The sequence below is a fragment of the Eschrichtius robustus genome, chromosome 1 (genome assembly GCF_028021215.1).
Source record: "Eschrichtius robustus isolate mEscRob2 chromosome 1, mEscRob2.pri, whole genome shotgun sequence".
In the NCBI taxonomy this organism is placed as follows: domain Eukaryota; kingdom Metazoa; phylum Chordata; class Mammalia; order Artiodactyla; family Eschrichtiidae; genus Eschrichtius; species Eschrichtius robustus.
Genome location: NC_090824.1, coordinates 161,787,951 through 161,803,781, shown reverse-complemented (window position 1 = coordinate 161,803,781; position 15,831 = coordinate 161,787,951). Strand labels below are relative to the sequence as shown.

At 50.9% G+C, this 15,831-nt stretch overlaps 1 protein-coding gene across 2 annotated transcripts in view; it reads right to left on the bottom strand.

Moving 5' to 3' along the window:
• The window catches only part of ACAN (aggrecan), a 63,033-nt gene that overhangs the window by 4,635 nt on the left and 42,567 nt on the right, over positions 1–15,831 (bottom strand). Inside the window, exons 12-13 of one of the 2 annotated variants that reach the window (XM_068557423.1) lie at positions 10,466–13,648; positions 2,497–2,610 (exon numbers count right to left, since the gene is read on the bottom strand). In XM_068557423.1, coding sequence (XP_068413524.1) covers positions 2,497–2,610; positions 10,466–13,648 — 3,297 coding nt within the window. The remainder of the gene's footprint in view (positions 1–2,496; positions 2,611–10,465; positions 13,649–15,831) is intronic. The other variant, XM_068557431.1, reaches the window with a different exon arrangement.

Genomic DNA, 15,831 nt, shown 5'->3' with positions numbered 1-15,831 from the left:
CTCTTGGAGCAGCCTAGAGGGACAGACAGAGGCAGGTGCGCGCTGGAACTGGCTCCTTCAGGCTTGGGAAAGCCATTAGGAGTGTGTCTTCCCAACTCGGCCTTTATTTTTTAATTTTATTTTATTTAATTAATTAATTTATTTAACTATTTTTGGCTGCTCCGTGCGGCATGCGGGATCTTAGTTCCCTGACCAGGGATTGAACTCGTGCCCCCTGCAGTGGAAGCACGGAGTCTTAACCACTGGACCGCCAGGGAAGACCCCCAACTTGGCCTTTAGTGACATTACATTGGTAGCTTTAACTGGCCCTCGTGAGAGTGTTATACCCCAGAAATTGGCAGACGCTACAAATCAGGGATCCTCCTTCCTCTTTGAGAGTCAGTTGTTAAACATCTGCCAGCACAGCACTGGACAGAGGGAATTCCAAGACCCTCTTTTCTTTCTTCCCCTCGTGCCTCACAGGTGAAGGGCTGTCCCTAGGGCCCTGGGGCTGAGTGTAGGGCCATGAACCCTTCAGGCTGTATGGCAGCCTCCCTGGTCTGGCTGTTCCAGGACGAAAGGACCAGTACCTGAAGGGAAGGATGCTTAAGCTGAAGGGGTGGATGCTGGGCAGGGTTGGAAGACAGACGCTTGGGCAGAGCAGAGAGAGAGAAGAGTTTGCGGCCAGCAGCCTTTGAAGAAAGAGGCAGCGCAGCAGGAAGGCTTAGGAGGATGCTGCCAGTCCCCTTCTGCCAGTGCCTTCCCCACGGGTTTGGAAAGAAAGGCAGAGAGACTTCAGAGGTAGCTGAGCACCTGAGGAGGCCAGAGGCATATCATCCCAGGGCTGATTGTGGGGTCCATTCTTGGGCCACCTGAGTGCCTGAGGGCTGAGCTGGGTGGGCAAAGTTGGAGGCAGCAGCTGTGCTGGGAGGGGCCAGGGCCATGCAGGATGGAGGCTCTGGGGAAACAGCAACAGAATTCCAGGAAGGCTGCAAGAAGGAGCAGGGCCAGAGCCAAGGCTTGAAGCACCCTTGGGGTGGTGAGCGCTCAGGATTGGAGTAGGAGAAGAGATGCAGCCCTGCTCAGTTGGGCGCCCAGGCCCAGGGCCCAGTTCGGGGGCTCTGGCACCCTCTCTCTGCTCCATCAGAGTGCAGAGCCCAGTCTGACACCCAAGAGCTGTTGTCTGCATGGACATTCCGTGCCCTTCTCCCTGTGGCAAATACTCTGGCATCCTGGGGAGGAAATCCTTGTAACTCTCCACTCCCACCCCAGACAAGACCCCATGCACCAATTTCTTGGAGTCTTGGGGTGAAGGTGGAGAATGGGAGGCTGCAGGGAAGGAGGGTCCAGGCCAAGTCTTTTCTTCCAGAAGTTCCTCCACCAGTCTGTAACCTTGGCAGTGCCTCCAAGGAACATGCAGTCCAAAACTACCTTCCCACTCTGATTAGGAGTTTCAGTTGCTGTCTGGAAGTTTCTGGGATGTCTAAATTGAGAGTTCATTGAAAATGGTTTTGAGCCCCTAAACACTTCCAGTTCTGCACGGACCATTGCTACTAGCAACTGCAAGCTCCATCTCCCCCTTTCTGAGTTGGGGTGGCCCTGAGATGGGGAGATTAGGAAACACTGAAGGTGAGAAGGCTGTGGGCTCAGTCTGGCCTCAGGAAGTTCCTGGCCCACAGCTCCCCTTTGCAGGGCCTGGCCCAGGTGCAGAAACTGAGGGGTTGGCAAGGCCCAAGAGAGGAAGCTCAGAGCCCTTGCAGCGAGGCTCTGTTCTCTCTGGCCAGCCTTTTGCCTTGCACAAGGGAGGGAGCAAGGAAGCATGGACCGGAGTGGCACTGACGTGGCAGCTGTCACAGTGGCAATGAGGACAAGGTGACATACAGCTGTCCTTGTGCATGCATGACTTGAGCATGCTGGTGACACGGGAGCTCTCAGACAGACAGACCATAGCTCTTGCCAGAGAAGAAGAGGAAGGCAGCTTGACCAGTGTGGCACGGTGGCTCCCAAGGCCATGGAGGGGCCACAGAGGTCCCGTGGGCAATACGGCAGGCAGACACATGCCCATGGCCATGCTGGGAAGATCCGGGGCTCTCATCCGGAGCAAGAACCAATGACTCCCACCCATAGTGTCCTTCAAGACAAATGCATGGAATTGGCTCTGTCTTCTTAGTCTGATGCATGCACCAACTTTGCTGGTGGCATCTGGAAGCCCTGGAGCAGGTTACTGTTTGAAAGTTCCCCCAGAGCCCCACCTTCCAAAGTGCAGGCTGGCCCGGCCTGCATGTCTCTTCTGCAGTCAGATCAGCCAGTGCCCCAGAGGAGGGTTTCCTCAGGGAACAGCAAGAGAAGGAGTGAGAATGAGTGGGGCCGACTTCTCACTTGTGGCCCCTGAAGGGGATGTCTGGATGGATCTTGGGGGCCCCACAGGGCCTAGAACCTGTGGTTAGCAGGGAAGGATGAGGGAGGAAGAGGGGGTGCAGCAGTTAGTAACATTAGCTGAAGCCGAGACGGTCGTACCGATCTCACACAGGTCCCCTTGGTAGCTGGGAAGGCATAAGCATGTGAAAGAGTCGATGGCGTCCACGCAGGTGGCTCCATTCAGACAAGGGCTTGAGAGGCACTCGTCAATGTCTGCAAGAAACCAAGGGCCACCATTAGGACTCCTGCCGGCAACTCCAGCTTCACAATTGCATTGCAGCTTCTTTATGGGTGGCCAGCCCTGCTGCTCTCCAGAGCCCTGGATTTCCTAAGAACTGTTGCTGCTGCTGCTGCTGCCGCCATCGTGGAGTGCTGAGCCAAAGATCCAACAAGGGTTTTCTTGGATGTGTGTGGTTCTGGATGGGCAAGCTTGGAGCACTGGAGCCAGGTTTCCCAGTGGGTGAAGGGATCTGCTGCTTCTGAGGGCAAATGCCTACTGTGAGAGTGAGCTTGGAGTTCCTCCAGGACGTCTTCTCTTGTGAATATTTCAAGAGGCCTTGAGGTCTGAATTGGCTCTCAAACATGGCGGTGAGCAAGGACACTGGAATTCCAGTTCTTGAAGCTTGGTTCGACCTCTTTCTTTTCCTAGCTTCTTCTGTAGTTATGAACCAAGGAAAGAGGACAAGGCCGTGCAGTACTAGAACAAAGAAGCTAGAAGTGGTTCACAGAGTATAGGATCATGAGAAAATGGCAGTGTGGGATATCTGCATGAGACTTGTTAGATTTTTTTTTTTTTTTTTTTTTTTTGGTTGCAGACACCTTCTTTGTCTTCAGTAAATAAGATTCTAGAGTATCTTATAAAGATGAAGCCAACATTGTTATCTTGGGGGAAGGGACAGAAACCCAGCTTAATATTTCCCCATGTAACCTTCCAGTTTAAGGCCTCAGAACATGGACATCTCCAATGAGTCATGATTTCTAGAAGGGCTGCATCCTGGCCAGTGGGAGACCAGTGTTTGAAGCCAGCGAGGCGTTTAGTAAGTGGCCATCCACCAGCACCAGCCTGGGATACCGGCAGGTCCCCATCAGCCTCTGTTCCCCAGAAGACTCTTCTTTCCTTCTGTTCTTCTGGTCCAGGATGTTCTTTGTGATCCAACTTCTTTGTGGGACTTACATTGGTAAGTCATTGGCTTTTGCCTCAAATTTTCATCCATTAGCCAAGGTGAGAACTGAAACTCCTAATCTGGTCTTCCTGCACTTTCAGAGAAGCCAGAGACCTACAGGATCCTTCTACTCTCTTTGTATTCCTTCTCCAAAAACACCGGCTGGGTTACTTCCTCTGGGAACATGATAAAAGGTATTGTGAAGCTCCTCTTCCCAGGGGATTAATAAAATTCTGGAATGAAAGGGTTCCACTGGCTTATGGGGGCAGCATGATACATACAGCTATGTTCATACAACCTTCAGGACCTGGCGTGTCTGTGGGTGGTCTCCACGTAGGCAGCTCCCTGAATATGTTCCAGGACTTAGTTCTTACCTCTCATAAGAACAGACTAGATCTTAAAGTCAATCCTCTGATAAGAAGATAAAAGCACTTTCTTCTGGATCCTTTTCACTAGTGCATAGCCGATGTTATCTAGACCAGAGCTGGGTTTGTGCAATGGGGGGCCTGAAAATCTCAAGTCCTCAGGTATGTCTCTCTTCCCACGAAGTTCTTGGCTTTATTTCAGGGAGTGTACACCATGGGCTAGAAATCAACAGTTCCAAGTTTGAAACTGTTCCAAGCAAAACCAAAATGCATGGAGGAACGGACTGAAATCCCAGCATGCACTTGGATTCCCAGCATGCACCAGGATTCCCAGCAGCAGCAGTAGCAGCAATAGGTCAGGCCGGTGGGCGGAAGCTGGGGGAGGTTCTCCTGCTTCAGAAAAGCTACTGTTGTCTTTCGTCCATTAGCGTCATTATGGAAGATGGGAAGCACTGGGCAAGGGGGTATGAAGCAAATGTAGGCGCTAAAGCAGTTGTACAGAGCAGGGGACAGGAGTGGCCCGTGGGGAGAAGAGCCAGACATCAACCCTGGGGCCTCTGGCCAACCCACGTGGGAGAGGGCGGGAGGGCGGAGGCCCCGAGGGAGGTCGGGCCAGGTAGCTTCCGGTGGTACCAGAAGCTTATTTCACATCACTCGCCCCCGCAAGGCAGCATGAGGTCCGGGACAGTTTTCCTTTGGTGTTTGGCCAGGGCACAGGATCTGAGAAGGCTGCAGGGACTGAAACTCAAGGAACCAGGTTCCCGGGCTCAGAAGCTGTTTTATGCAGGGCCCTGGATTCACAGATGAGGAGGAAAGGAAGGGCCATAATCCTGAAGACCAGAGCCTGTGAGTGGCACTGGGGCAGCTTAGAGAGGCCTTCAGCAGTAGGGAGAGGGCTGAGCATCCTGTGTGGGGCCTTCTCAGGCTTGTGGTGCGTCCTCTCCCCTTCCACTGGCTGGAAGAGCCACTCTGGCCCTGATTTGCCCACCTCTTTCTGTGAAGGCAATTAGAACATTGCTTGTCTTCTGGAACCATGAGAAGGGTTGGGCTGGGCCCTGCTGTACTTTGGGTACCCCAGACAAGGTGACAGCAGATGGAGGACAGGAAGGGCTTTGGGCAACGGGCAGATGGTGTGAAAGAAGAGAGGAAAGAGAGGGAGCCAATATCTCCCAAAAATCTTCTCTGAGCCAGACACTATGTCTCACACACACTTTTCCTCCCAGCGGCCCTATGGCATGGACGTTGCTGGGCCATTTTACAGATAAGAAAACAAATGAAGTGACCTGCCCATGCTGGTAAGTGGGGGAGATAGATTGGAGAAGATGGAGGAGGGAATTAGACCATGAGGATGAAAGCTGGGCCTCTGTTCCACATGGAGAGAGAGAGACACTGGAGTCCTGGATCTCAGCATCTCATTACCATTTCTGCTGCCCCAGCCAAGGGCTCACCGGTCATCACTAAGCAGGGACTTTGAATCCTCTTCTCTCTACTCTAACCAAAAGGGATGGTTTGTTCCTGAACAAGGCCCTCTAGTGATATCTCTAACTTAAGGGAGAAAATAACTGAGAACCCTGGTAAAGGTGAGGGAAATAAAGATACTTGCAAATAATCACTTTGGCGTCTGAATTGGAGACCACAGGTCTCCACCCTGAAGGGGTCTTGTCCAGCTGTTGCCTGGGTCATAGCCCAGGATTTCCAAGTTAGAGCTTATTTTGTTCATAGAAAAGGTTGAATGAAGTGACAGCAGGCGCTTTTACTCAAGTGATACCCAACCAAATGGGTTGCCAGTCGTAAATAGCATGGTATGAATGGTACCCCTCAAGTTGTTCAGTGTACAACCTGTGCAGCTATATGTGGTGACCCTGGACATGACTTTCCTGGACAAGGATAGGGGGACAATCTCCTCAAGAAGCACAGAGACAATTTCTTAGCTCAATAGATGCTCTGCACCCTGCAAAGGCCTAGGATCAATCAGGATGAACAGAATTGAATACGTACGCTCACTTTCTGGTGTATCACAATCGACAGAAGGATTACAAGAGCATATTTATCAGTTCCAATTTGCTTTAGAAACAAACATGATTAGATTAAAAGTATGTTATAGTTATTTATACTATCAAGTTGTTTATGTTTTTAAAGTTTGATCTTGAATGTAACTTTAATATCCTGCTAAATTCAATTAGTTGCCTGTTAAAATCTGCCCATGGACTTCTTGGTTAAGTCAAGTCAAGAAGGTGTAATTTGTATTTTCACTTGTAACCCTGTATTTTCACTTGCTTGGAAAGCACTTCCCCCCCACCTCCCAAGGATAAGGTGTCACTGGAATTCAAACATCACCCACTATGGGGAGAGACAGGGTCAGGTCATAGATCAGAACCCCAAGCCCACAAAGTAAAAGATGTCAGTTAAACAGAAAAGAGGCTGATTAAACTTTAAGTTCATGCCCTTCTAACCAAGGAGTTTAGAGAAATCCAGGCAATGCCAGTGATTGCTGGGAAATTGGACGTGAGATCTGATTTCTCAAATTTAGCTGCCCATTAGAATCACTGTGGTATAATCTTTAGATTAAAAAAAATTACCAACACCACCAGAGTCCCACCCCAGACCAAGTGAATCAGAATAGCTCAGGGCGGGGCCCAGGTATAGTGCTTTTTAAAAACGTCCCAGGTGATTCTAAGGAGTAGCCAGGATTGAAACCTCAGAATCAGAAATCTAATCCCCACAGGAAATACTGTATTAGCAATGGAGGTGGGGAAGATGCTTCTGCTTTTTAAGTGGATCCGAATAGGATAGTCCTGCTTTTTGTTTTTTGGCCACATTGCTAGGCATGCGGAATCTTAATTCCCTGACCCCCTGCAGTGGGAAGCGCAGAGTCTTAACCACTGGACCGCCAGGGAAGTCCCCAGTCCTGCTTTTAATTGCTAAAGAATCTAAGTATTCATTAAACATATTTATTTTGATGTAAAGAGTAGAGATTAATAATTTATCAAGAACTTATTTACGGAACGCTGACTAAACAAGATGGCACTGATCTATACGGTCTTTTAACAACCTGTGGTTCCCAGTTCTAGAGCCAGATGACAGGTGGGTGATCTGTGGATACTGGACACCTTCTGCAGTCCTTTTGGAAGCACCAAATCTTGAGCTTGAATTGAACAGGAGCGACTTGGGACACCAGGGGTAGAGCCATGGGCAATGAGACCCCAGATTTTGCATGTGGATGACTCTTACCACTTGCCCTTTAGAGATGACAAAGCTTTTTGTAATCAGTGGCTTGAGAGATGGGGAAGGGGAACTGGTCAGATGTACACAGACGATCTTAATCCTCATAGCAGTGTTTCTCAGCTCTGCCTGCACACTGGAGTCACTTGGGAGTTTAAAAGACCCCAGTGCCAAGGCCACAGGACCATTCCAATCAGAATCTGTGGGGGTGGGGCCCAGGCATCAGAATTTTTTAAAGCTGAGAACCACTACCTTTGACCCTATTTACAAATGAGGTAGTGAGGGCTTGTCTGTGAGTGTCTAGTTGGACCAACTCCAATTCTACAGCTGTTCTTCATTCTGGTTCCCCTGAAGTCTGGCTTCTAGCTCTTTAAGACCGACAACCGGTTGTTATGTTCAAGAGAAGGCTTCTTATTTAACCGAGTGTGTTAAACAGCGAACATCTCAGTTCTTGATTGGACTTGCTCGGTGAAGTTAGGCAAATCACTTAACCTTTCTGTGCTGCAGTTTCAAATGGGGATGATTACCAAGCTCTCAGAGCTGCCTAGGAAGAAACTGTGGGAAAGAAAGCCCTTTGGAAATATACACCATTAGAGGAAAGTTGTCCTTATAGCAGATTAGTTAAGGGCCATTGTCACCTACTTCTAATTTCAGAGGTGCCAGGACATGAGGCTTGCTGTGTGACTTCTGATACCAGTGTCACATTTTTGCTTCAAGCATCAGGTTGGGGAAGCAGTTGCTAAGAATGGAGAGAGGTGTCAGAAGATACCAAAAGAGGGCAAGGGGTCCTGGTGGCTGTCCCCACCCCGGAAGTCCTGTCGGGCTCTGAGTCTGTTCCTCGCTGACCCAGGCTGAGCTGGCCAACAGAGCTGAGCTCCACAACACTTCACCCAAGATGGGCCCCCTGCTGCTCTCCACCTGCACACCCAGACCCAGGGGGGGACGTGTCTGCACACCTGGCACGATGCCCCCCAGGGGCACTGCTCACGGGACAGACAGAGCCACTCCCACTGCCAACTGAAGACTTTGTGTGCTGGAAAGCGCACAAGGTCTCCCTAAGTTTTCATCAGGGGTGGGCTCTCCCAGGACAGAGGCAGTGCTCTGCCTTCCCCTTGGGGGTGGACAACAGAGGGGTATGTCTATAGCCCCTGGGGTCACTATGGCTCAGTGGAAACACTGTCCCCTCGGTAGAAAGGCCAGGACCTTCCTAGGAGAGCCCACCTTCTCTGGCCACAGAGGCCCATAGTGTTCTCAGTCACGGCCCCCCACACGTGGGCAGAGGCTGACTCCAAATCGGGAGAGAGTGAATAGGTATTCACCCTACTGCCTGTTTATATAAACATATATATTTCCTGTCTAAGTGTTAAGGATACAGCATCTTTATATTATGAGTATATAATGTATTATGAGGTGTTATTTTGCATATATATTAATGTCTATAAACACAGAATGCTTCTTTGTGTATGATGTAAAGGTATTTTGCGTATGTCCTAGGTATGAAGCCCTTTTAGGGAAGGCCTTGGGTCTCTGATGCCTGACTTCAGACAGGGCGGGGCTGAGGGCCTGGGAGCAGCACAGAGAGCTAACCCAAGAATCTGAGCTTGGAGGGGACTGGGCATTTCTTTTCTCAAGGGGGGTGATGTTAATGAGCTGAGATGTCCTCATGGCCACAGGCCTCAAGGTGTTTAGGGAGCGACAGGTAGATTCTAATCATCTTGTTTTCAGGGCCACCTCCAATCAGAGGATCCCCCAGGCTCCTCACTCATCCCACAAGCTGCTTGTGCAAACAGGGTCCCCAGGGTGGTGGGTGCCCAGGGGTGGGGCACTGCTGGGTCACAGCTGACCTGCAGCCATGAATCCTGGAGCTGGGAGCTGGGACAAGCTCTGTCTGTGTCATCTCCTTCAGGGCAAGAAGGGGACCCAAACCCCACCCAGACGCAAGCATGGAGGGGACCATAGGGGCTTTCCTGGAGGGCTCCACTCTGTATGATGCAAGACAGCCCCCACGGAGATTCCCTCCCGGGAACTGCGGAGCGTGGCGGGGTCTCCTCAACACACGCCCTAGCTCAACATTTCTTTGAAGTCTCAAGTTTTATCTTCAAAATTCCAGCACGTTTTGCATTCTACTCATAAAACAATCATTGGCTTGACAAAAAAAAAAAACGAACTACTTCTCAGTTTAATTACTTGACTTTTTTCTCCTAAACCGCCATGTAGACCGGACGCTCTAGAAAGACGTGCTGTGTTTACCCTGTGCCTGCTACCCAACACGTCACCGTGTACTCTCCTTCCCAGTGTGAGAAGCCTGAGCCCCAACTGACTTTGGTTGCCTCCTCCCAACCCCTCTGCCTGCACCCCCCCATGGCCTATGAGGGTCTTACCTATGTCGCAGTGCTTGCCAGTGTGGCCGGGGGGGCACAGGCATGTGACGTGTCCCTCCGTCTCCTGGCAGGTCCCAGCACCGCAGGGCTCCTTGGCACAGGTGGTGGGGTCTGCAACCCCCGGGGAGAGGCTGAGCATCAAGAATGTAGCTGCCTGGGGTACAGCGCAGCCTCTACGACCTCGAGGGTGGGGCCTGAGGCCCCAGAAGCCCACAAGGCTGGTTCTGGGTCAACACGCTTCTGAGGTCGCTGTCCCTCCTGAGCCCCAGCATCTGGGAGCGGTTGGGGGCTCTCTGACTGGGGAAGGTCTCTCAGTACACAGGGGGAGGCAAGGGATTCCACACAAAACGCAAAGGAAAATCATCAGCCTCTGGTGCCCAGTGCCAGGTTTGTGTCAAGGTGAGGCCATCACTATAGTACAGAGGATTCACCTGCACAGGGTGAGGGTGGGGAGGCAGGGTCTAAAGGCAGGACACAGCCAAAATGACGCTTCATAGTTCCTTGAACTGTGCAGGTTTTCACCCTGCACAAAGCAAATACTGGGGCATAAATGTCATCAGCAGATTCATTCTCTCATCTCACACTCGCTCCATGGGAAAGGGGCATGAGCAGAATTTCCAGCACTATCTAAATAGTGCTTCCCGTGCCAAGTACAGACAGTTGAATTCACATATAAATGTCTGTGTCATGTAACTCCACTGTAACAGTAATCACGCATCTACAAGCGTGCACTGTGTGCAAAGTATGACGCTTGTTCTCTACATATTTGTATCTTGCTTAATCTTCCTTGGTACTATTCCCGTTCTACAGATGACACTCAGAGAGGTTAAGAAAATTGCTTGAGGCTGCACAGCTCATCTGTGCTCAGAACTTGAATCTACACGGCTACAGTCTGAACTACCCAAACCCATTTAAAGGAAAATAATCCCAACGATACCTGTCATGGTTGCCTCTGATTCATCTGTCCCTCCTGGAGAGGTTGGGATGGAAGCATCAGTTGGGGAGGTGGGTATTTCGGCTGTTTGGGTCTCTTCTCCTGAGTGCACGGGGCTTGAGGACTCGATTTCTGGATGCGCCTCTGCAGGGCTCTGGGTCTGCTGAGTCCACTTGGATTCCGGGATGGTGGTGCTGATGACAACATCCAACCCCGAGGTGTGACCAGACAGGTCTCTGCTGATTTCAGTCCTGTCTCCAGAAGCCACGGGAGTAGCCGAAGGTGAGCCTGATGCCTCTGTGCCCACATCATCGGTGGTGGTCGACTCTCCACTCACTTCCGGGGCAGCCGAGCCCTCCCTGGGGCCTTCCTGAAAGGCTGAGGTGCTACCTCTCACTCCCAGGCCTGAGGCTCCCTCCAGATCAGCTTCCTGGAAGGCGGAGGTGGTTTCACTCAGATCAGGGGACCTGGAAGTGCCTCCGCTGGCCTCGGGGGCAGCAGATGCTCCCACCTCAGCCTCAGGATAGGCGGACGTCTGGCTGCTAGATTCTGGGGCTGATGATGCTTCTACCCCAGACCCGGGGAACCTTGGTGCATCACCAGAGGCAGAGGCTTCTCCACTGGACTCAAAACGCTGGGGGGTGTATGTTACAGGGGGTCTTCGGCCCAGTTCCTGGGAAACAGTTGGTTCAGTAACACCCTCCACGAACTCAGAAGTGATTAAAGTAACTTCTGGAAGTCCTGAGGCCTCCCCACTGGTGCTCGTGGGTGCAGAGGATTCTCCGCTTACATCAGTGGTGCCAGAAAAGTCCCCACTAAAATATGGAGTACTGGATGGCTCTCCACTGGGCTCTACCAGTCCAGACTGAAGTCCACTTAGGTCCAAAAGTCCTGAATGGTCTCCAGACATGTCTGGTGCCCCAGAAGGGGCACCACTAAGTTCCAAAATGCCCGAAGGCCCTTCTCCTGCTTCTTGGGCTGTTGGAGCCTGGGTTACAGATTCCACCAAAGTTCTGTCTACAAGAGAGACAGTGGAGAAACCAGATGGAAGTCCACGGCCGTCATATTCTCCGGAGGGCAGGCTGCTCCCACTCTCAGCTCCAGAGGACTCTCCACTGACCTCAGCTACTCTGCTTGGCAGGCCACTGAATTCTGGAGGCTGGGGTGTAAACCCACTGGAGTCAATTACTCCAGAAGATAGTCCACTGACATCCACTATCCCAGATGTGCCTGAGAGATCTGCCTCTCCTGAAGGGAGGCCACTGAGTTCCACGGACCCTAAACCTTCTTCTTCTTTAAATGTAGTTGGGGTCACTTCAACCAAACTGGTGTCCACGAATGTAATGCCAGAAGATTCACCACTGCCACTCACAGCACTGGAAACCAGGTCAGGGATTCTGGATGTTGTCCCACTGAACCCTGGTAACCCCGATGGCTGCCCACTGAGATCAGGGATCCCGGACGTTTCTCCACTCAGGTCGGTTATGCCAAATGGTGGACCAATGCCAGAAAGAACTCCAGAAGCTTCTCCACTGATTTCTGGTTGTCCGGAGGACAGTCCACTAAGCTCAGTCACACCAGATGTTTCCCCAGAAAACCCTGATGGCTGCCCACTGACTTCAAAAAGCCCAGATGTTCCCCCACTAATGTCAGGAAACCCTGATGGCTGTCCACTGACACCAAAGAGTCCAGATGTTTCCCCACTGATGTCAGGAGACCCAGATGCCTGGCCACTGAGTTCAGCTCCTGAAGAGAGGCCGCTTGCTCCTCCACTAATGTCCAACTCACTGAAGGGCAGCCCAGATGTTTCTCCAGCACCACTGATGCCAATGGTTCCCCTTCCTTCTAGTTCGCCTGCAGTGGTGGCTGTGACCACTTCCACCAATGTAGTATCCACTAGGGAGACAGTTGGGAACCCAGATGGAAGTCCACTGAAGTCAGGAAGGCCAGAAGATGGGCCACTTCCAAGGTCCACCCCAGAATACTCACCACTAAATCCAGAGGGAAGGCCACTTGCTTCTGGAGCTTGCCCACTTCCTAGAGTTCCAGAAGGTATTCTGTCAAGGTCCAAGACTCCAGAAGCTGACCCAATCAAGTCTTCTTTTCCAGAAGTCAACCCACTAAGATCCTCAGCTCCAGAAGCAGAGATCTCCAGACTTTCCCTTCCAGAAGGAAGTCCACTAAGGTCCCCTACTCCAGAAGCAGAGGTCTCTAGATGATCCTCACCTACAGAAGGAAGTCCACTGAGGTCCTCTACTCCAGAGGCAGAGGCTTCTGGACCTTCTCCAGAAGGAAGCCCACTGAGGTCTCCTACCCCAGAGGCAGAGGTCTCTAGACCCTCTCTTCCAGAAGGAAGTCCACTAAGGTCCTCTACTCCAGAGGCAGAGGCTTCTGGACCTTCTCCAGAAGGAAGTCTGCTGAGATCCTCTATTCCAGAGGCAGAGGCTTCTGGACCTTCTCCAGAAGGAAGTCCACTGAGGTCCTCTCCTCCAGAAGGAAGTCCACTGAGGTCCCCTACTCCAGAGGCAGAGACTTCTGGACCTTCTCCAGAAGGAAGTCCACTGAGGTCCTCTACTCCAGAGACAGAGGTCTCTAGGTCCTCTCTTCCAGAAGGAAGTCCACTGATGTCCCCTACTCCAGAGGCAGAGACTTCTGGACCTTCTCCAGAAGGCAGTCCACTGAGGTCCCCTACTCCAGAGACAGAGCCCTCTGGGACCTCACCTCCGGAGGGCAACCTGTCAACTTCAGGAGTGCTGGTCCACGTAATTCTATCTTCATCTCCTGAAGCCAGTCCGCTTTCCACAGGCAGTCCTGAGCCCACTGTAGAGGTGAGCCCACTGAAGTCAAGGTCTTCAGAGGGCAGTCCACTTGCAATTTCCCCTGAGGGCTGCCCACTGGACTCTAGGTGTCCTGAAATTTCTCCACTGCCTGTGAAGTCACCACTGACTTCAGGCACCCCAGATACCTCCCCAGAGCCTGGCAGCTCAGTCCTGCTGGGCACTGGAGCTGTAAGTGTGGATGGTTCCTCTGAGGGGAATGGCTCCTCTGAGGGGAATGGTTCTTCTGAGGGCAACGGCTTTTCTGAGGGCAACGGCTCCTCCGAGGCTGAGGGCACTTCCGTTGCAGAAGGGCCTTCTGTGCTCTCCTCTGTTGCTGTGCTAGTGGGAAGCCATGTAGGAGGGATCTCTGGAGGAAAGGAAGAAGAAAGATGAGGTGTGGATTTAGTAACTCTGCCCCATTTTAAGCTCATGCAGAGAAGCTGAACTCCATTCCTTCCACAGTAAAACTTTTCTCTCAAGAACTCAGAGATGTGTCCAGGCATTTGCTAATGGAACCTCGCACAGCCTCTTGGGAAGGATGGGGACCAGGAAACTCCCCGCCACCCTCAGGCTATGCTTTGTGAGACCCTAGGGGGCGCCATTCACACTAGTCACAGAATGTGGGGGACTGGCTGCCACTGAAGACAGCCAAGGTCACCTTTCAAGTACTTCCACATTATTACCTCATTTATCTAAAACCATGATTTTTAAAGTGTGGTCTCCGGACCATCAGCACCAGCATCACCTGGGAGCTTGACAGAAAAGCGAATTCTCAGATCCTACCCCAGCTCCACTGACTTAGGAATTCTGGGGCGGGACATGGCACTATGTGTTTTAATAAGCTCTCCCTACCATGCTGATACTCCTTGAAAGTGGGAATTGTTCATCGGAACCCATCCCTCTGAGGCTGAGAGGGCCAGGTGATGTTTGCAAAAATACATCAACTTTTTCAATTCTGAGAGCCCTATTACAGAGGATTTGGAAAATATAGAAAAAAAAAAGAAAAGAAAAAGAAAAGAAAACCCCCACCATCCTAAATAATCATGGTTACATTATTTTCTTTATGTCTTGTTTCCTTTGGCATTTAAAAATAACTAGCTGGGATTATACCTTGCATGTATTTTTGGGCTAATTTCCCAGGCAGAGAACATGAGCACAGAGGGTACTGGGTCCCAGTGGGCAGGTTTACAGCCTACTCTCACTTAAAGGAGAATCCTGGAGGGGGGTGGGGAGTTCGATATAGCAGTGGTGACATGCAAGACGATTTTAGATGGATATATACACACACACACACATACGTGTATTGGGTTGGCCAAAAGTTCATTTGGGTTTTTCCGTAAGAGGCTATGGAAAAACCCGAATGAACTTTTTGGCCAACCCAATATAAATATACACACCACATATCAGGAAATAGCCACTTACAGATATGATATAACGTTTCTCTTTGAAATACATCTACGTTTCTTTTCAAAAGGAAGTCAATTTAAAGAAAAAGATACAGAGTTAATAGCAGTAGAGATGGTTCCCCGATAAGGCTCAAATCAGCGAGGTGGTGGGGAACTGAAGAAACATTGGAAAACATTTCTATGGGGCCATTGGAGTCCCCTCCCATAGATAACTCCCGTTAGTGGCTGCCCGAGTCCTGTGCCAAGCCACATACTCATGCCAAAGAGGTTATTCTTGTCCTGGTGAAGGTCAAGGAAAGGGCCTCAAGCAGGTGTGGCTGCTGGGTGAGGTCTCGGGGTTAGAATCCCACCTGCTCCACTGATGCACCTTCACCTTCTGGTTTTGCATTTCCAGCACCCAGAGGAGCACTTGGTGTGGCCAAATTGCTTGGGAACTGTGCACTGAATGACTGGATAAATTAGTGGGAAGCTTTGATATATTCCTTTCTTCAAATGCATGTACGCCTGGGTGAGCTGACTCTAAAAGGTGCACACAGGTTACTGTGCATTGCTCTAATTCAGCCTTACCCAAAGGGGGCCATGTTAAAAATGCTCCGTGAAGGGGCTTCCCTGGTGGCGCAGTGGTTAAGAATCTACCTGCCAATGTAGGGGACATGGGTTCCAGTCCTGGTCCGGGAAGATCCCACATTGCTGCAGAGCAACTAAGCCCGTGCTCCACAACTACTGAGCCTGCACTCTAGAGCCTGCGAGCCATAACTACTGAAGCCCGTGCACCTAGAGCCCGTGCTCTGCGACAAGAGAAGCCACTGCAGTGAGAAGCCCTGAGAAGCCCACACACTGCAACGAAGAGCAGCCCCGCTCGCCACAACTAGAGAAAGCCCATGTGCAGCAACGAAGACCCAACGCAGCCAAAATAAATAAATAAATAAACAAACAAACAAACAAACAAACAAATAATTTTTTAAAAAAGAAAATGCTCCGTGAAAAAAAAAAGACCCTGTGATCAGATTCATTTGGCACACACTGAATACATTGCCCCCCTCTGCCTTACAGTGCATATTAGCATATCCAAGGCTCTGATAAGGTCTGCAGTGGGGGAAATCTGTATCTTCCTGTAAGCCAGGATTTCCCAAACCTTATGGCT